We start from the raw sequence: 21321 nt of genomic DNA, 5'->3' as shown, positions 1-21321 counted from the left end.
TCCGGTTTGCGTTTAGTTGGACGATCATTTATTTTTCAACAGGACAGTGACCCCAAACACACCTCCAGACTGTGTAAGGGCTATTTGACCAAGAAGGAGAGTGATGGAGTGCTGCCGCAGATGACCTGGCCTCCACAGTCACCGGACCTGAACCCAATCGAGATGGTTTGGGGTGAGCTGGACCGCAGAGTGAAGGCAAAGGGGCCAACAAGTGCTAAACACCTCTGGGAACTCCTTCAAGACTGTTGGAAAACCATTTCAGGTGACTACCTCTTGAAGCTCATCGAGAGAATGCCAAGAGTGTGCAAAGCAGTAATCAGAGCAAAGGGTGGCTATTTTGAAGAAACTAGAATATAAAACATGTTTTCAGTTATTTCACCTTTTTTTTGTTAAGTACATAACTCCACATGTGTTCATTCATAGTTTTGATGCCTTCAGTGAGAATCTACAATGTAAATAGTCATGAAAATAAAGAAAACGCATTGAATGAGAAGGTGTGTCCAAACTTTTGGCCTGTACTATGTGACCGTGGTTACTGAGGTCTCCGAATAAAACAGTTTGGAAATGTCTCGTTTAACCCATAGAAAAACTAAATGTTCATTCTCGTGTTTTTGTTCTAAAATTTGAACCTGAACTTGGTCCCGATGTGTTTTCCAACGTAAATCTCCCAGCTACACGTCATCTGCAGGCATCTGTATCTAAAAAATGTTCAGTTTTTTCAGACCAATATTACTCAACGCCACAAGCACTTAGAGCCATTCTGAGTGTTTTGCAAAAACCTTTAGAGTGTGAGTTTTGAAAGGAGACCAACACCCTGCACATACTGCACACGGTCAAAGAACAGCTCGGTTTACTCTGCGTCTGACCATTTTAGGCAAATGTCAGGCAAAGGCAAATTAAATTGGACAAACAGAACAAATGAAGACACAGAAAGTACAAAGTAAAAAATCATTTATTGTTGACATTTCATGTGATTTCTTTTTTTTTTTTTTTATAAATATTCTTTGTGCTGATATAGTTTTCATTCCTGACAATAAGTGAAGAACAGAAATAAGAATATATATCTGTGGTTACTACAAGTTGTATCAAGCTTTTCCTCCAAGCTGTGAAAACAGTGCATACGTGATATCAATAAAGACCATTTGAACATTGAGGTGCTCTTCATGCACAGACGGCGGCCGTTACATACATGTGACCGACAGCAGAAGGTAGTAAAGTTCTTAAGTAGCAAGGCAAGGTCAGCTCAGTTCAGTCTGTCCTTAAAAATCAAAAATTTAAAAAAACAGGTTGAGACACCAGCGTCATGCAGGGACGACAAAGTGACGACCAAAGTGCTTCAGTGTCGACGGCGGTGGCGCTCGTGGGACGGTGTGAGTCACACAAACAGCGACCAGCCTCTCAGTACAAACAGCATACATGGCGATAATTGCATATTATGACGCTATATTATAATCACACCTACACAGGACACACGAGATACCAAAGTCAAGACAGACGTACAGCTCACAGGACCCTCCCTCTCCTCAGGTGACAGGCTGACAATTACATTTCCTCTGATTGGCAGGAATGAAGCATCAAATGTGTCACGATGCTGCAGACGTGCAGCATCACACCGACGGTTTTCAGGTGTGAACGGATCCCACAGGATTTATAGATGAGATTACTTTTAGTCAGGGCTTAAAGTTACAAGTTACAACTACTCAAATACTGCAACTACTTCTATTTTTTCAAATCTGCAATTTTACTTTTACTTAAGTTTGCATGTCACTCTAAATTCTACTTAGTTATTTTTAAAATCATAATTCACTTCTGAGTACAATTTGAATTGTACATCAGGCTGTCCGATAGCAAACGGGCCAATGAGGGGGCAGGATGAACTCAGCAGGTACAGGTGTGTGAAGGTGAGCGTGACCTCCGAGCAGAACAGAGCAGACGAGCTGGGTGTCGTTCAGACTGAAGATTTGGAGAAACAGAAACTCCTTTGATTGAATGCATAAAACATCAGTGGTTAAAAAGTAACTAATACTCCTTTTCTAGGGCTGCACAATAAATCGAAATTTGATCAGCAGCTCCCCTGTCTACATGATTTGTTCACAGGTCAGTCTTGATGGGACCAATATGGTGGCAACATTCACGTATCCAAAGGCCAACACAGTGTTTACCATGTATGTCTATAGTAGGGCTGCACATCTGATTGAAATTTTAGTGAAATCACAATATGGCTTTCTGCAATTTTCAAATTGCAGGAGGTGCAACATTTGTTAAAGGCAAAATGTGTTTTTAAACTTTTAAATGAATGAGTGTGGTCTACAGTCATTTTCATTTGGTTCAGATTTTAATTTAAACTAATCAACTGGTCTAAAAGTATGAAAATTCTCAGAATAGAGTAAAACTTAAGCACAATTTACTCATCCACAAGGTTAAACATTGTCTGAAAACATATTGTGTGTGGCACTTTGCATATGATCCTACAAAACAACTAAATATATTTGATTTTCAGAGTGGGCAGGATCACGCGAGGTCTGCAACATGGTGCAGCTAACGTTAGCAGTGCTAGCAGTAGCAGCAGCAGTCTGCTCTCCCTGCAGGTTAACGTCCACGTGTCTGTTCTGAATGTGATTACATGTCGCTTCAGTCGAGTGGCTGTATTATATCAGTTTATTGTGACACAGCTGACACAACCTGATTTTACTTTACTATTTCTGGTACTGACTAACAAGGGTGGCAAAGTTTAATTGTTTAGTCGACTAATTGTGCACATCCCTACTTTATACTTTATACCGGTAGTTTTACTTGTGGTGAAGTAGGTAATACTTTATAAAAACATCATTGTGAAATGGTAAAATCGGCCGTTAATTAAACTGAAGCTAAAGGAGAAATCTGTAATATGGACCCTTTTCCAGCCAACTTCGTCAAAATACGCTTCAGAAGTAGCGTTTTCCCCCAGACATCCAGACGAGTTATCAAGCTGCAAATGTTTGGTTGTTGCATATATGATACGTTAGAATCAATATTCCACTGGTCAACTTAAGTTGTACAGTTTTATGACAGGATCGTGACCGTTTCAGAGCAATTGGCGGTGTCTTTGGCTGTAAGCTATTGAACGTGTTGACTGGACTGAGGACGTGATCAGAGCTGCTTGTGTTTGCAGCAGCTGTTGACAAGCTGTTGTAGTCCGCCATGCTTCTGTGCCGAACTGCGCATGCAGCTTGCTCGTTGTTTACAAACTGCAAAAGGGTCTATATTTACTGTAATAAATTATAAAATGACCACGATATGTCATTAGGGACTAAAGAAATATGTTAAGTTGAAATACTCATTTATCTGACAACATGTCAGAGACAGCTACAGAAGAGTTTGTCCAGACTGCGGTGGCGTGAAGGTGAGGTTATGAACAACATGTCATTATGACAGCTGATGAGACGTGTTGGATGTAAAGACACGAGTCAAATTTCAGAAAGAAAATCATTAAGGTTTACTGTGATAGAAAGCACTGGAACTTCGATGGAGGCACAAATGAAGATGCCAACGCTAAAGGCAAAGGTAGAACTCGTGTTCTGTCGATATGTAGTACCTATCAAGAGCTACTGAACGGTTCTCCAGTTTGGGGGGGTCAGGGTCAGGTTTACTCTGCTCATGATTTGTGCTCACTAGCATTTTTCAACAAGGAAGCATGAATCATCAACAATAGCACCTGGATGTAGCAAGTGATGTAGGAGGATTTAAATGAGCCAATCACAATGCTCCTGGGATACAATCCTGAGTCTAGTGGCTTTCGTGACCTCCAACCCCCCACAACGTCGTCCAGCATTGCACTAATGAAGCAAACTCACAAATCAGAACAAGGCAAAAGTCTGAGGAGAAGTACAACGCCTCTGCCAGAGGAGGCACTGACTGACATTCATCTCAAACACTACAAGTTTGGTGCCAGTGACCCAAACATGTCCGCTGTGTTGTGGACTGAGCAGGTTTCACTTGACATAAATGTAACACCATCAGACTGATACAGTCGGCGTGTACGAGGAGTAAGAGGACACGATAAAATGTTCAGGGCCAGAGAGGAACATTACCTGTTCTTCTCTAGCCCCTTACCTGTGAGTCTGCACCTTGGTTTTGATCTGTCCTCCACACCAGCAGATTCCATTCACTTGCTCAGCCATACAGACTTGGCCCGGGAACCAGAGGTTGGCTGGTTCAGGTCCAGCATGGACCAAATCAGTACAGTATGAGGACTGGTGGCTGGAGAGCTGCTCCAGACAAAGAACCCTTGACAACCCCTCTTTCTTTTTAAAGAAAGGGTTACGTAAGCAACTGGACTTGGTTGGGTTCTTGAGGACGTTTCGTGTCTCATCTCAACTGACTAATGAGATGTTTCAGGTATTTAAGGTATTTAACTAGTCTCTCAAAGTTAAAAAGAAACCGATGATGATCTGCTGATCATTCATGCTGGAAGTCACAAAAACAAAGACAGGAAGAGTTTGACATGAAGCTGTTTCCACTCTTCACAAAGACCAGAAGTTCAGACCAGTGAACTGGTTTTGGTCACTAATGGAGAACTATAAATTCTCCCAGTGTCCGGGTTGGGATGTGACTCACCACCCCAAGCAAAGCAGTTTAAGTATCTCGGGATCTTGTTTACCAGTGACGGTAAAATGGAGCATGAGATGGACAGGTGGATTGGTGCAGCATCAGCAGTAAAAGGTCTCACTCTCTTAGCGTGAGATCTTTGTCTTTCTTCAGTGAATTTTCAGTAAATATATCCCCATATGTCCCCATTTTAAATTCCTCAGAAAATGTTTTGATGGGGCATTTCTGGAAATTAAGTGATTAAGCCCTACTACATTCCAACCCTCACCTGTGGTCATAAGCCTCCTTTTTTAGGTCCTCTGAGAGAATTCAACTGTGAGGAGACACAGGGGCAGACCCAGAACTCTATCTATCCCATCTGGTCTGGAAACGCCTCAGGACTCCCCAAGGAGGAGCTGGAAAGTGCTGCTGTGGAGAGGGACGTCTCAAATACCCTGCTTAGCCTGCTGCCACTGTCACCCAACCCTGGATAAACATGAGAAAATGGATGGATGGATGGATGGATGGATGGATGGATGCATGGATGGATGCATGGATGGATGGATGGATGGATGGGTAAGTGTAAATCATCTGGTCGAGTTCCTAATGTCATCAGAGCTCAGTTGAAGTAACATCTGTACAATTACATTCTTAAGGAAGAATCAGACTGACACTCTACATTTTAAGCCTGATTTTAGCCCCAGATTCTGCACCCATGACCAATTTTGAATTGGGATGAATTTCTGATCACAACACCTGATTGATTTCCTGAACAATCAGTGATCTGTCTGTCGGATGGTCAGTTTGAATTTAGGCAGGTTAGAAATATTTCTGCTGTCTGCAGTTTCAACAGTTACACGATCTGTTATTAACTTGAGTGTTTTAATATTATTGAAGTTTTATTTTACATGGTTAAAACTGTAGTCTGTCTCATGACATCTTCGCTCATGCAGTATACTGTATAACTTAAGTTTCTCTTAAAAAGTCTCTTAAAAACACCCGACTTAAAGAGTTTACGTTCAGTTCACTTTAAGTTAAAACATATTCCTTCTGACTTCAGATGAATTCACGAAGCCACAGAATTAGAACCATCTAACATGTGGAATCTTTTACACTAATCAGATTACTGTTGTGTTTGAATTCAGATGTGTTCAGCCCATTGGCTCCATTCAGAACTGAAACCTCTTCAACATGGAAACATGCATACGCTGATTTCCTTATAAAAACTAAAACTCCAGACTAACCAGTCAAAGTCCAGCTCTGTGCACGAATTTAACATCGACATCAGACACATTTAGAGCCTCATTTTCACTGTGCTGCATTAAATCTTTCACATTCATTCTGGATATAAAAACATTACCGACCCCAAACAGACTTCTCACTTAAGTCTGCACACACAGTGTTTAATCTGCACAAAGGCGGGGACATTCTGTCGCCTTTTCTGTAGAAGCTCCAGATTATCTGAGGAGAATGGTCTGCTCAGTTAGCTTGTCTCAAATCACTGACCATCAGCTGAAAATCTGGTCCACAACATCCTTTAACAAGCCTCCTGCTTAGACTTGAGGGTCTGTCTTTTGACTAGTGCTCTCAACAACCAATCACAGAGCATTGCTTTGATATGTTGCATGCAGTGGCCAAAACTTAAACAGTGGCATCAGACAAAACCAACCAGCAGTAAGTGGGATTAGTGACATCATGGGCACCATCATCTTTTTGTCAGTATTGGGAACTTGAATCAACAAGTCTCCCCTTGATTCCAACCGTCCGGATGAAAAAAGAAACAACAGACTAATTTCAATTTAAATTCTGTAAACCTTTTTTGATTGAGAGTGCTTACAACCAATGGGAGCAGACCATTCAGTATCTAAACAGCTCAACAGACTTTGTGGACCAGACCTCACAAGACCAGGACAAAGCTACTGAGTCAAGCCTTAGAACATCATTTCCTTCATCACAGTGCCAAAGTCCAATTTAAAACAACAACGTTAAAGCGATCTGTTATTATTGCCGATATCGTGTGAAGGTCTGAAGGCTCCAAACCCTCCTGAGGACCAAAGGTGCCATCGTGGATGTCATGATTCTCTCTATAGTCTCTGATCAAAGTAAAAATCTGCCTAATCCTCATTCCAGTTTGAGGTAATCTCAGTCTGTAACATCTCGCAGACTGACGCCAACAACGTGACAAAGTGCTTTTGATATCGTTGACCCTCGTCAGCACAGATTCACACTGCAGTCAGAAGCTCGTCTCTGATATCTGGAGGCTGAACAGGTCGAGTTCAATTCTCACCGAGTGACACCATGTCCAGTTTAGGAGAAGCTGTCTTTATCGGAGTCAGGGGAAGGAGGCCGCGAGATCTCGAAGAAGGAACCCGACGACTTCCTGGATTTGAGAAGTCGCAGCATCTCAGCCAGCTGAGCCTCCAGCGCTGCCATACGACTGTTCAGAGATTTGATGTCACCTCTTAATTCTTGTTTCAGCTCGATGAACGAGGCCTGCAGGCTCTGCTCCGGTATCGGACAGAAGACCCTCTTCTCATCAGATTGGACTGGGCTTTGCTCCTGTGGTGATCTGGCGCCACCGACATTGTCCAGACGGAGGTCGCTCTTCGTGATGCCGCTGTCACAGGAGTCGGTTTTCTTGAGGGACATCTCATCTTGAGACTTAGTTCTATCGGGCAGCGTCTCCATGGACTCTGCCTTAGAGACGCTGCTCCAGGACTCAGCCTTCACGACTGAATCCTTGAACCGTCCCCAACCTTTAGCTTTGGGTGGCTCTGCAGATTTGCAGCCAATCAGGTTTCCATTTTGGGTGGCGGCAGCATGGAGCATGACTCGGCTGGAGGTCCTGGATGAAGAGGATGCGGTGGATGCTGAGGAGGTGGTGGGTGTGGCTCCGCTCTCGGTCACCATAACTATACTGGTGGAAGCCAGGACCTCTGGACCTCTGGATGCCTCCAAGTGAACAACACCTTTCTCTACATCACTGCTGGCGCCCTGACTGACCCGCTCGGAGGCAAGCCGTGCCTCCCTCTGCTGCCGGAAACGCTGGAAGAGTCGTCGGACTGGATGATCCGGAGGGAGGTTCAGAGGAGCCTCATTCTTCCTCTTCAACATCTCCTCCTCCTCACGTTTTACATCACTGATCTTTCGGAAGACAATCTGTAAAAAGACAGAAAACAAAGAAATGATCAGAGTGGTTTCACTCAAATAAATATCTTCACTTCTTTAACCAAAAGTCAAGCAGAATTCAGGATGAACTGATCATTTACGTCAGGAGTGTTTAACTCAATTTCATCCCAGTCCACATTAATATTATGGTTGCCCTCAAAGTTGTTAAAACTATAAACATGTATCTCCTGGTTACTATATTACATAATTAACACTGCATTTGATTATTATTAGTATTATTAGCTCCTCTTCCATGGATGGCGCCATGTTTCTACAGTAGGCCAGAGTGGACAAACCAAACACTGACTCTACAGAGGACACCACATCATCACCACTGTGATCAGAGGATTCACTAATGGAGGTGAAGTAAATCTCTGTGATTCTTTGAGATCTGTTTAAACTTTGGTGAACTTTCACACATAAATCTGCACCACTGACCAAAGACCGAGCATCTCAACAGTACCGTCCTTTTGAAGAAGTCCAAAACAGAGGAAGCTATTGGAGCTTATTAGCTGCGTGTCACCATCCAGTTTTATTAAAACGTTTTACTGCTTTACTGCCGACTTTCAGTTGGCACGATGGCTAGCTCAGAGAGCCACTGTGACGGAGTGGCACGGCTTCCTGACCGACCAGCATGTGATGTTTGGATGAACTTTTCTGTCCCACCTCCTGCTGTGTCTGGGGCTTAAGCAAGAAAAAATAGTAACATCCAAAAATGTCCTCTTTCAGTCTCCAGTCCTGCAGCACCAACACAACTTTAAACTTCTGCTGTGTTCATATGTCGATGACATTTGTCACATTATATGAAAACTGATTTGCAGCAGTAGAAACTGAAATTAAGTTAACAAGCTGCTGAGGGAAATGTTTCAAAGATCTGAAACAGGTCTGAAGCAGAACCACCCACAGCTTCAGGCCATTAATGAAAACTGCATGATCAACAGTATCAATGGAGAACGTGTGATGACTGAGCATCTGAAAACGAGACATTTATTATTAAAGAGATGAGTCTGTGCTGAACAGAGCTCCGAGACCTGACTGCAAAAACAGACAGACATTAACAAGAATCACTTTTTTTCTGATGCTTTGATCAAAATGTGAAGAAAAATCCTTAACCTAACTCTACACTCTTAGAAATGAATGCTGCAGATTGGTTCTCCCTGAAGGTGTGAGGTTCTACCCAGAACCATATGCTTCTGAACAAGAAAAAAACAAAGGTTGGGTCAGCAGAAAATAGTTCTTTGTAAAACTATGGGTTCCATTAAGAACGCTTTTTGAAAAAAGGATTCATGGATTGTTAAAATCCTGATGGAACTACTTTGTTAAGTGTTCTTTGTACCATACTATAAAAAGGTTCTCAGTAGAATCCTTTTTGTGGGTTATATAAAACCCTAGGTATATAACAGGGTTCTCAGTAGAAGCCCCTGGGTGGGTTCTAGATAAAACCCTTAAAATATTAAAGGGTTCTCAGTAGAACCCCTGGGTGAGTTCTAGATAAAATCTATGGAATATAAATGGGTTCTTGGTAGAGACCGCTGGGTAGGTTCTAGATAAACCCCCCCCAAAAAAACCAAAACACCCACAAAGGTTGGGAGGTACTGTTCTAAGACATATAGAAGAGCGGTTTGCTCCTTTAATCTCCTGCAGCTGGACCAGGTGTTTTCAGGTCTCCAGACTGCCTCCGTTGCAGGTGAAACAGGAAGTGGAGGTCACGTTACAGCTGACCTGTTCAGAGCGTCAGATGAACGACTTCAGCGCACATTAATGGCGTCGCGGGACGGGAGCGCCGGACACATGTGACCTCCTGAGTCTGAGTCTTTATTCTGCAGCGACAGCGATGTCATCAGCATGTCGAACCCTGGAGCCAACCGCTGAGCTCCTGACCTGCTGAAATTGGATCGTGTGGACGAAGCAGCTGCGGCTGGACGGTTCTATTAGAGAGCTCTCAGAGGTGATGAGAACAGAGGAACACAGAACGTGAGAGAACTGCTAATGTTCACCGAACGGCTGCTCTGTTTCTTCTGACACAAACACAAAATATCAGACGCTGTGTTGTGCAGCAGACTGATAAACTGCAGTGTTCAGCCCTCACAGTACTGAATTATTACAAACTAAACCCTGTAATAACTGATGTTTTTGTCCCCTGATGTTCAGCAGAAACAAGAAATTAACACAACATTAATATTAACAGAGAAATCTGTCACATAATTAATGTAATAAATCATAAAATAACCACAACATGTCATCAGAGGTTATGGAAACATGGCTGAAATACTCACTTCTTTTATGTTCTATTCCGGCCCAAATTTTGTGTTATCTTCAATTAATGCTGAGTGTCTGCTGAATAACTAAGAGCCCTGTCTTATGCTGACCTAAAGCATGAGGCACAATTTAATTTATTCAAGCTGTGTCCACATCCAGCTTTGCCGTCTTGCTCCGCCCCTTGTGCCAGCAGCGCACAGTGGGATACACCTATCAGCTGTGTCTAAGTGCCTTGATTAATTCACAGGTGAGTTTTGGCTAAATATACGATAAACCAATCAGAAAGCCAGTCATCACCTTTAAGAAGCAGGTGTGCCAGGAGCACAAACGCTGGCAGCATGATGGCGGTTTTACCAGGAGGGAACAAAGAGAAGAGATTTTCAAATGAGAAGACAGGTCTCCTGGTTCAATAAGTGAAAGTGCGAGAGCACGAAATACATGGAGACGTCCTCATCTCCTCTGTCTCACTAACACTATGGTGGACGGAGGAAACAGAACCAGGAAGTGTTTCTGAAGGTCGATCACATATGGGTATCTCTCTGTCTATGGTATGTTTTTTTCATTTTATCATTTTGTCTTAAAAAAACATCCATTTGCTGTTTTAAATGTAAGATGGTGCTTTTTTTTTTTACAGACATGATTTCTGTTACTTCATATCAGTTTTAGGACAAATGTTGACAGTGTTCAAATCTGAAAAGGAACCAGGAAATTGTACAGTAGTTGAGCAAACAGTTTGTGAAACACACTCATGTCTGTGCAGTGAATACGAAGCTGCAGCCAGCAGCACTGGTTCTGTTCTCACTGTCGCCCTCAGAACAGGAGATAAGTGGTCAGTCACAGAATCGACCTGCGACGGTCTTCAAACAGCTGGAGACCAGAGAGAACATCTGTGCTCCTGAGTGTCTGACTGAGAGTCTCTGTGGTCCAGACTTTAGTTTCACGTCTGACTTCTGTGTTCCTGTTTTTTCCCAGCCTTGCTTTACTCTTTATATTCTCTTTCAGTTGTGTCACCACTTCACATTAAAACAGTCCCTCCAAGATGTTGTTTGTTGGCTGGTTTTTGGGACTGCTGCAGCCTAAAGTGCCTGGTTCACAGCAGATTTTCTACAGAACTGTAATGCATGTTGTGATGTTTTAGATGTTTTTGCAAATAAATTGTGGGAGCAAGTGAATTTGCAAAAGAAAGCAACTTGTTCCAGGGAGAATAAAACTGCACTCTGTCCTGAGCGTTCTAAGTAACGTCAGCAAAAAGGCTCAAGGTTACAAGACAATCAGCTTCTTTTGTAAATAAGGAAGTGAACCTGAGAAGCAAAGTCTGTCATAACAACACAAATTCATAAAATATACAAGTGCACAGAGCAAATGATAAATGTCAGTAAGAATGACAAACCGTGTGTTTATTCAGTACCTGAGAGAAAACAAATAAATAAATAAAACACTAATTCATTGAGAGGCTCATGTATGATGTTTGTGCAGGGGAAAGCTACGATTGGTGGAACTCACATGAAGCTACGATGACTGGTGAAATTTGTGGCAGAGTTGTGGTGACTGAACAAAAGTGCCAAGCTGAGCAGAATTCACAGGGATCGGTTGAATTTCCTGGACGGACTGATCAAAAGCTTTCCAACAGCGAACAGCAAGAGGCTTTTATTGTGAAGCAGCAGCAGCAGGAAATGTTGTGACTTCTCTTCAGTGGTCTTCCTGGGCTTACGTTGATTTTCAGGGGCTAACGCTGCTCTGGAGCAGGACCAGCAGGCCCGAGGCTGAAGTCGGGGTTAGACCACTTTGGGACGAGTCTGTGTGAATGCTGCCTTAGTCTGGGGTTAAAGGTCAAAACACACTGAAGACGTCTGATGCTGTTCTGAAGCGCTTCTGTTGTTTTAAATGGTCCAACAAAAACAAAACGAGGCCCTGATGCTCCCACCCACTCCGACCTTGTCTTGATTTTGGAACATCAAATGAGGAAGTCAAGGAATTAAGTTTTTTTTTTGTTTTGTTTTATTTATTTATTAGAGAGTGAAAAGAAATGAAAAAGGCTGACGGGGCTGCAGCACCTCCTAAAGAGAGGAGGAGGGAACATCTGAATATGGACAGAAGCGTTGATGTGATTATAAAAACGTTTTTGATCATGAATCCCTCTTCGTCTCTTTGGTGTCGGTTAGTTTTCAGTTTTCTGTTCTGGTTCTGTCGTGTTAATAACTTGTCTTGGTTATCTTGGCCATTCAAATTAATACAAAAAAAACATGAACATCACACACCATTTAGTCATTATAGTCTGACCTCAAAAAGGTGAAAAACAAATTAATCACAATTATAATAAACAGAAACATTTAAATGGTGCTCCCAGAATGCTGCTGGTTCTGTGGTGTTGCCATTTCAGATGTGAAACCTGCAGGTCGCCACAGGCGTTAAATCAGGCGCGTCAGGTATCACTTTTAGTGCATCTGAGGTTTTTGTATCACGTTCGCTTTATCACACCATGGTGACAAAAAGAGAGCTGAGCCAGAAGGCGAAGTGTGGCGTCCTGTGCTGGAACTGTTACCTCTGTGACCTGACTTTAGATAAGCAGCTTGGGGCGCCCCTATAGCTCAGTCGGTAGGGTGTGCGCACCATACATTGAGGCTGTTAGTCCTCTGCAGCGGCTGCTGGTTCGAATCCCGCCTGCGGCTCATTTGCTGCATGTCATCCCCTGTCTCTTCACCCCCCTTTCCTGTCATACCTTCAGCTGTCACTGTCAATAAAAGGCAAAAATGCCCAAAAAAATAACCTTAAAAAAAAAAAGATAAGCAGCTCAAGATGGATGGATGGATGAGTTTGGGCACAAAGTGCAGAAATCCACTCACTTTTCAGCGCAGTTTTCTTTTGTTTCAGGGTTTTCTAGTGGACTCAGGCATCGAATTAAGCATTTTTTTATTTATTTTTTGGGCCTTTTTGCCTTCATTTGATAGGGACAGATGATGATGTGACAGGATGACAGGAAAGTGGGAGACAGAGAAGAGATGACACGCAGCAAATGTGCCGCAGGCGGGAGTCAAACCGGCGGCCGCTGCAGAGGACTGACAGCCTCAGCACATCTACTAACTGAGCTACACGACCACCTCCCAAATTAAGCAAGTTTTAAGTCCAAGTTGAAAAGTTTTCTCTTTTTATGTGTCTACAACTGAGTCCTAAAAATGGCACTTCAATCCTGAAGCAGAACTCTCTGTCCGGGGCCGACAGCTGAGCTCTGCTCACAGTCATTGACACTGTGATTTTATTTCACTGACTGTATTTTATTTTTCCTCTTATATAGTATCCACCTTTAATTATTCCGTTAATCACCATTTTATGTATTTTCACCTTCTTTTAAGTTGTATTTATTACATGGATGCTCTTTCTTTATCTGTGTGAAGCACCGCCTGTGTACACAATGTGTTAAATAAATAAACCTGTTTGTTGAATTTTAGGGTTTTTAGGGGCTGATGTGAAAAATGTCAACTGAACTCTGATGTGGGCAAAACAAGCGGACAGAGATCTTGAAAAAGACGGTGTCAGTCTGCTTCTAAACGGACTCTAGAGGTTCGTTTGTGGTGTGACAGCAAAACAAACAAACAGGATTTTATGATAGCAGATTTTAACATGACGACTATGAAAAAGTCCATCAGCTGATTGTGAAATCTGTTCAGGAAGTGATCAATAATTGATCTGTGAGCCATGTAAATATCTTTACTAATATGCATGTCTGTCATTTTCCCTGATGAACAGGTCAAAAGTTGTATGAATCTACACATCAGAAACTTGTGTCAGTCACCAATCGACTGGTTCCCTGTCAGTCTGTGGAACTTCATGTCTCCTCCTCTAACAATACAACGATGGAGACGAGTTTTTCTCCTGGTCCGGCCCAAACGAACTCAACTACAGGTGTGAAATCAGACTAGAAATCTTTTGTTGTAAATGTGCTGAGGTCAGCTGTTGGCCGGGCGTGTTGCGATGCAGCTCAGCTGAAGTCGGAGGGTTTGGAGGTGAGAGCCGCCGGCAGGTCGTTTCTCTTCTCCGGCGTCATTATTGCACAGCCAAGCAGAACAGGACACGATGGCTTTCACATCGATTCACAGCAGAGAGAGGCAGAGAGCAGCTCGTGGCCAACATCACAGCATTTTATCTCACGTCTGTTTCCATCGGAGCAAAATGTTTAGTATCAATCTGATTTATTCTGGAGGGAAATATTTAACCAGCGTGTAGTTAGATACAGATTTTTGTCAGCCGTCCAACACAAATATTCAACAATTTTTTCAGTTTAAAAACGGTCAACATGAGTGTTTTACCAGAAAGACTCACGATTTAATGCAACTGTCATCACCGACAATGTGAAAACATCAAATTTTCACACAGTTAGAGAAAGTAAAGCGTGCGTCCTCCTATAGTTCAGGTGTTAAATCAGCGCATTGTGGAGCATCTCGCTCCAGGCTGCAGCCGCTGTCCTGCGTCTCCTGCGCTGTGCACTGCACGCTCACGCTACGCCATTAATTAAGGATTTATTTAGACCAAATCAGAGTTGGTGTTTGTTGGGACAGTTCAAAGATGAACCAAGACGTTTTTGGTGAGTTTTGTTTCTGTCGAGTTTGAATGAAACTGATGATGATGATGATGAAGTTAAAATCACAGTTGAGAGCAATAAATCGTCTGTTTCAAAAACACTGACAACTGTAAAAACAAGAACGTGACACCTGATTTACTGGTTCTGGAAGATGATTGAATTCATCTTAAACTACTGGCTGGTTGTATTGAGAAAATCTGATCTCAGGTCTGTAAGTTTTAGGTCGGTGTGACACTGACTGATGATCTAATCAGCAGATTCTGTCTTCGGTTCAGTAGCAGAGTGGCGGGGGTGTGAAGGTTGTAGTTATACCCGGGCCAGGGTCCAAGAGGGTCCAAGAGAGGCCAAGAGGGGCCAAGAGAGGCCAAGAGGGGCCAAGAGGGGCCAAGAGGGTCCAAGAGAGGCCAAGAGGGGCCAAGAGGGGCCAAGAGAGGCCAAGAGGGTCCAAGAGAGGCCAAGAGGGGCCAAGAGGGGCCAAGAGAGGCCAAGAGGGTCCAAGAGAGGCCAAGAGGGGCCAAGAGGGGCCAAGGGGGGCCAAGAGGCCAAGAGGGTCCAAGATGGGCCAAGAGGGGCCAAGAGAGGCCAAGAGAGGCCAAGAGGGGCCAAGAGGCCAAGAGGGTCCAAGATGGGCCAAGAGGGGCCAAGAGGGGCCAAGAGAGGCCAAGAGGGGCCAAGGGGGGCCAAGAGGCCAAGAGGGTCCAAGATGGGCCAAGAGGGGCCAAGATGGGCCAAGAGAGGCCAAGAGAGGCCAAGAGGGGTCCATTAACAGTTTGAGAAGAGAACAAAAAATAAAGTACAATACAGTGATCAAGTTATGGTTCACTGCTTTATGGGTTAGAGGGGACGGGAAGCCCACCAGGGGGCGCCAGCAGGGCCTCAGTGAAATAATATTTTTTTTATTATTAGTAGTAGTATTATATAATTATTATTGTATATTAATATTATAAATGTAGTTGGGGTAGAGGTGGCAAAAGTACACATATCTGTTACTGCAGCAGAAGTACAGATACTTAAAAAAGACTCTGCTAAAAGTAGAAGTACTGATTCAACTTGTTTACTGCAGTAAAAGTGAAAAAGTTCAGTCTCTGAAATGTCCTCAGAGTATAAAAGTAAAAAAGTCGTCCTCTGAAGGACATTTCTACTGACTGTTTCTGTCCAAAGACAACTGACCCTCAGATTTTCAGAGTCTCCGTCTGTTTCAGCTTGTTACGTCGTTTTCTTCTTCTCTTTCATCTGTTCATGAGTTTTGTGTTCTTTTCTCATTCGTTCTACAGCAGTAAATCTAACATGAAATGAGATGAGAATCACTAACTATTCTTGAGAACTGAGACAATCACGTTCTACCAAAAAAAAAAAAAAATTATGTATAGTGACGCTTTAAATCCACGTTATTTGGTGAAAATTCTTAAAGGGCTCATATACATGAAATATGTGTAATTATCAAATGTTTTGGTTTGCTTTAATTTTCTTAATGTCTAAACTTGCTCTGTGCCAGAAGACACCAGAAAAAAATCAACTTCACACAATTTAAAAATGTGTTAAAATCTAAAACTAACAAAACCTGCTGATAACAGAGGTGTAAAAATGTGCTGTTATAATCATCTTTGTTTTAAAATATATTTTTTCACGAAAATGTTGACCCTTTAAAGTTGTGTCCCAGATTTCTGTCAACAAAAACACGACCCCTGTCTCACTTCCTGGTTTTAAAAAGTACTGATCAATCTCTGGTAAACTTTCTGTTATTAGACAAATTCAATCAATAATATTTCTATCAGATGTGTCTCAACCATAACATGTCGACTCTGTCGTCCTTCTAAATCAAGATAAATAAGAATTATGGTTAAAAAATGTGTGTTTTGATGAACATTTAGAGACTCTGAGACACTTTAAAAAATAAAATGTTTGCTCACTACGACGACGCAGTGAAATGAAAACATGGAACGTTTTGTCGACTCCATGTGATTTTCCATCTGACAGAGTCGGAACATTTAATCACATGGAGGTTGGGACGTTTGAGGTTTAACATTCAGGAGTTTGATCTTTTAAAATAGTTTTTCCATCATAACTGAAGAGTGAAAATTAAACCCTGATAAAAATACGTGTTGTTCCACTTCGGTGGTTTAAAGACAGCGGCTTGTTTGAAAAGGATTTCATGTTAGTTTTGGTTCTGTGGTTTAAATCCTCTCCTCTGGTTCCTCTGATGTCTGAGATGGAGGCTGAGTGTGTTCTAAAAGCAGATGTGAGAACGTGGTGACGTTCCACCTCTGATCAGGTGTTTCTGCTTTTTGGAACTGGTTTCACTGATGTGGTTTTAGAGCAGCTGCTGATTTCAAGTTTTCAGATTTATCTTTTATTTCTCCTCACACGTTCAGAGAATCTGTCTTCTTTCTGTTTTTACACTTAAAGACTTTTTTTGTCTCTCTGTTTCTCTCTCTGTCTCTGTCTCTTTCTGTCTCTCTCTCTCTCTCTCTCTCTGTCTCTGTCTCTCTCTTTCTCTCTCTCTGTCTCTCTCTGTCTCTGTCTCTCTCTCTCTCTCTCTCTGTCTCTCTCTGTCTCTCTGTTTCTCTCTCTCTCTCTCTCTCTCTTTCTCTCTCTCTGTCTGTCTCTCTCTGTCTCTCTGTTTCTCTCTCTCTCTCTTTCTCTTTCTGTCTCTCTCTCTCTCTGTCTCTCTCTCTCTCTCTCTCTCTCTTTCTCTCTCTCTCTCTGTCTCTCTCTGTCTCTTTCTGTCTCTCTGTTTCTCTCTCTCTCTCTCTCTCTCTCTCTGTGTCTCTCTGTCTCTCTCTCTCTGTCTCTTTCTGTCTCTCTGTTTCTCTCTCTCTGTCTCTCTCTCTCTCTGAGTGTGTGCTGAGAGTGACTGGGCGAGTGTCTCAGAGAGCGTTTGTGAAAGTGTGTAAGTTTTTCAACCCTTTTTGCTCATTTTTCTTCCACTGTGTGTTTTTCTATGAGTTTATTCATCTCTTCTCTGTCAGCAGAGTTGTGTTTGTTGTTTATTTGTTAAGTTTTTGTTGTTTGTTTGGTGGCGGCTGCCGCCGCAGCCACACAGCCGGGCATGGCGGTGCGCGGCGTCTCCGGGCTGGAGAGGCTGACTCGCCGACACGCCGTCAAACTTTCTCCGGCTGTCGGTGTGTCGGTGGAGGAGTGCAGCTTAGCTGTGGGTGCAGTTGTGGGTTATGGCAGCATTAAATCTGCCTCCAGGATGAACAGCGCTGTGGTCATTTTTCTGGATTGCACTGATAAAGTGAACCAGATTGTTGAAAGCGGAGTCGTGATTCAGGGGACACTGACTCCCGTCATTCCTCTTGTTAGCCCCGCTAAAAAAGTTGTTATTTCCAATGTGCCCCCGTTTCTGAGAAATGAGATGTTGGAGAAGGAGTTGGCCCGACACGGACAGCTGGTGTCTCCGATTAAAATGATCCCTCTCGGCTGTAAATCTCCGCACCTCAAGCATGTAATGTCTTTCAGAAGACAGGTGTTCATGATCCTCAAGAACAGCGAGGAACTGAACTTAGCTTTCAGTTTCCGCATTGATGATTTTGGTTATACTGTTCATGTAACGTCTGACACGTTAAAATGTTTTGGATGTGGGGCAGAGGGACACTTGGTCCGCTCGTGTCCAGAGAGAGCGACTGACCGTCAGGCTGCGTCCGCGGCGGAGCCGCCGGTCACAGCCGCCGGTCAGAACGCAACGCACAGAGACACACACAGAGACACACAGAACACACAGAACACACAGAACGACACACAGAACACAGAACATGACACACAGGGGGCTGAGAACAGAGCAGACAGTGACCACATGAACTCAGATGATGTTGAGTTGGATGATGAGGAGAGTGATGAGGAGGAGCTCAGTGTTCAGGAGGAGTTAAAGGAGCAGACGGGACACACAGCAACCAGAGTGGCTGAGTCTGTGTTAGAGGAACAGACTGTAATGGATGATGAGTTAATGAAGCTGCCTGTGAAAAGGAAACAAACAGAAACTAAAGACAATACTGTAAAAACTAAGAAGGTGTCAAAGACAGGTCCACAGTGTTCCTCCTCTCAGTCAGAGGAGAACACACAGAACACACACACTGACACACAGGACACACAAAACACACAGAACTCACAAGTTAATGACTGTGAGGACGACAACATGCAGGTTGAACCACAGAGCGGTTATTCTTTCCTGAGAATCAGAACTTTTCTAAAAGAAACAAAGGGGCTGAGGGCTGTGAAGGTCGAAGACTTTTTCCCAGACTTGCAGCTTTTTCATGACTCAGTCCGGTTCTTCATGAAGAACGCAGGAAGCCTTGGGCAGCCATCTTTCACTGACCCAGAGATTTTCAGGTTAAAGAAACTGTTGCAGAAGGTTCGAGCCCAAATAGCCAATGATGAATAAGTTTGCTGTGTTTTTCTTTCATTTGTTTGCTTTGTCTTTGTTGGGATGCAGCTTTATATTAAATATGTGTGACATTAAGCTGGGTTCTTTAAACATTAACGGTGCTCGAGAGGATGTTAAAAGAGCTTCTCTATTTAATCTGTTCAAGTGCAAGAAATTGAATGTAATCTTCCTTCAGGAAACTCACAGCACTGCTGACATTGAACCTGACTGGAGGAGGGAATGGAGTGGGGAGGCTTTTTTCAGTCATAAGAGCAGTAACAGTGGGGGGGTTGGTATTCTCTTTTCTAGAGATTTCTCACCTCTTTCCTGTACTGTCAGTGAAATAGTTCCAGGTCGGCTGTTGAAACTGTGTGCTGAATTTGAAAAAGTTAAAATGGTTTTTGTAAATGTTTATGCTCCAGCTGTGGCCTCAGAAAGACTGCTGTTTTTGGATGTGTTAAAAAATGTCCTTAGTAACTGTGACAGTGAGGAGTATCTGTTTGTGGGCGGAGACTTTAACTGTACAGAAAACCCTGTTTTGGACAGGAACCATCAGGAACCTCACCCTGCCTCTAGAAGGTGTTTTGTTCAGCTTGTGGAAACTTTTGAACTGTGTGATGTTTGGAGACATTTCCATAAAAGTCAGCGTCAGTACACCTGGGTTCACTCCAGAGATAACTCTTTATCCCTGGCCAGACTGGACCGTCTCTATTGTTTTGAACATCATATTAATGTATTTAAAAGTTGTGCTATTAGTCCGGTTGGTATTTCTGATCATTCTCTTGTACAGTGCTCAATTTTTATAAAGGATGTAAAATGTAAAAGTGCGTACTGGCACTTCAACGTCTCTCTGTTGTCTGACAGTGTTTTTAGAAATGTTTTCAAGTGTTTTTGGCTGAACTACAGACAAACCAAATCTGACTTTGTCTCCTTACAGCAGTGGTGGGATGTAGGCAAAGTTAAGATCAAGCAGCTTTGCCTACAGTACACTCTCAATGTCACAAAGGACATGGCCAGATCTATGAGAGCTCTGGAGAGAGAAGTGGTGGAGCTGCAGGTTCTAGCAGACTCCACAGGAGAACGAGAACATATTGAAGTTTTCAAAAGCAAAAAATCAGCTCTGTCTGACCTGCTGGGTATTTCTGCTCAGGGTGCTTTGGTTAGATCACGTTTTCAGAATGTTGTTAAGATGGACGCTCCCTCTCACTTTTTCTTTGGTCTCGAACGTAAAAATGGCCAGAGGAGGCTGATACACTCTCTGCGCTCTGACACTGGGCAGCTGCTGCAGGAGTCGGCTGATATTCGTCAGTGTGCTGTTGGTTTTTATCAACAGCTCTACAGGACTGAGTTCCAGGACGAACCAGAGGTGGCGCTGTCCTTCTTTGAGGACCTTCCTAAGGTCCCTGAGGAGGATAATGCAGAGCTGGAGGCGCCGCTCTCTGCTCAGGAGCTGCAGGAGGCCCTGCAGAGCTTGCAGAGTGGGAAGGCTCCTGGGATTGACGGTCTTCCTGCAGACTTTTATAAGACTTTCTGGCCTGTTATAGGTGAAGATTTGTTGGTTGTTCTCAGGGACAGTCTGAGAAAGGGGAGGTTGCCACTGAGCAGCAGGAGAGCTGTTCTCACCCTCCTCCCGAAGAAGGGAGACCTGCAAGACATTAAGAACTGGCGTCCTGTGTCCTTACTCTGTACTGACTATAAACTGCTGTCCAAAGTGTTGGCAACAAGATTGAGAAAAGTGATGGAGCAGGTCATTCATGTGGACCAAACATACTGTGTACCCAGCAGGTTGATATCTGATAATATTACTCTAATTCGGGACATTTTGGACCTCTCTGGTTCATTGGGCTGTGAGCTTGGTCTGATTTCTCTAGACCAAGAAAAGGCTTTTGACCGAGTTGAACACCAGTACCTGTGGCAGACGCTGCAGGCTTTTGGATTCAGCTCTGGTTTCATAGCCCAGATCCAGGTCTTGTACAGTGACATTGAGAGTGTACTCAAGATTAATGGGGGTTTAAGCGCTCCGTTCAGAGTTCAGAGGGGAGTCAGACAGGGCTGCTCCCTGTCTGGAATGTTGTACTCTCTGGCCATAGAGCCCTTTTTGCACAAATTAAGGTCATTTTTGTCAGGTTTTTCTTTTCCTGGGTGTAGTAATTGTTTAAAATTGTCTGCGTATGCTGATGATGTCATCGTTCTTGTGAAAAACCAACATGATATTGATGTTTTAAATGAAACTGTGATTAACTTTAGTAGACTCTCCTCTGCTAAAGTGAACTGGAGAAAAAGCGAGGCCTTGGCAGTAGGTAAAGGACTGATCAATAGACTGGTTTTACCTGGAGGCCTCGTGTGGAAGAGTGGAGGACTCAGATATCTGGGAGTTCATCTTGGTGAT

At 43.2% G+C, this 21321-nt stretch overlaps 1 protein-coding gene across 1 annotated transcript in view; it reads right to left on the bottom strand.

Moving 5' to 3' along the window:
• Positions 1-5813: 5813 nt before the first annotated feature.
• Positions 5814-21321, bottom strand: part of LOC146329330 (voltage-gated delayed rectifier potassium channel KCNH1-like) — a 52543-nt gene continuing 37035 nt past the window's right edge. The window contains exon 11 of the mRNA XM_084714564.1: positions 5814-7725. Within this exon, the coding sequence (XP_084570690.1) occupies positions 6874-7725 (852 nt within the window). The 3' untranslated portion in view covers positions 5814-6873. The remainder of the gene's footprint in view (positions 7726-21321) is intronic.

The sequence above is a fragment of the Lutjanus erythropterus genome, chromosome 3, assembly GCF_056507025.1.
Source record: "Lutjanus erythropterus isolate fLutEry1 chromosome 3, fLutEry1.hap2, whole genome shotgun sequence".
In the NCBI taxonomy this organism is placed as follows: Eukaryota; Metazoa; Chordata; class Actinopteri; order Lutjaniformes; family Lutjanidae; genus Lutjanus; species Lutjanus erythropterus.
Note: the sequence above shows the minus strand (reverse complement) of the source record. Positions and strands in the feature narration are given on the sequence as shown.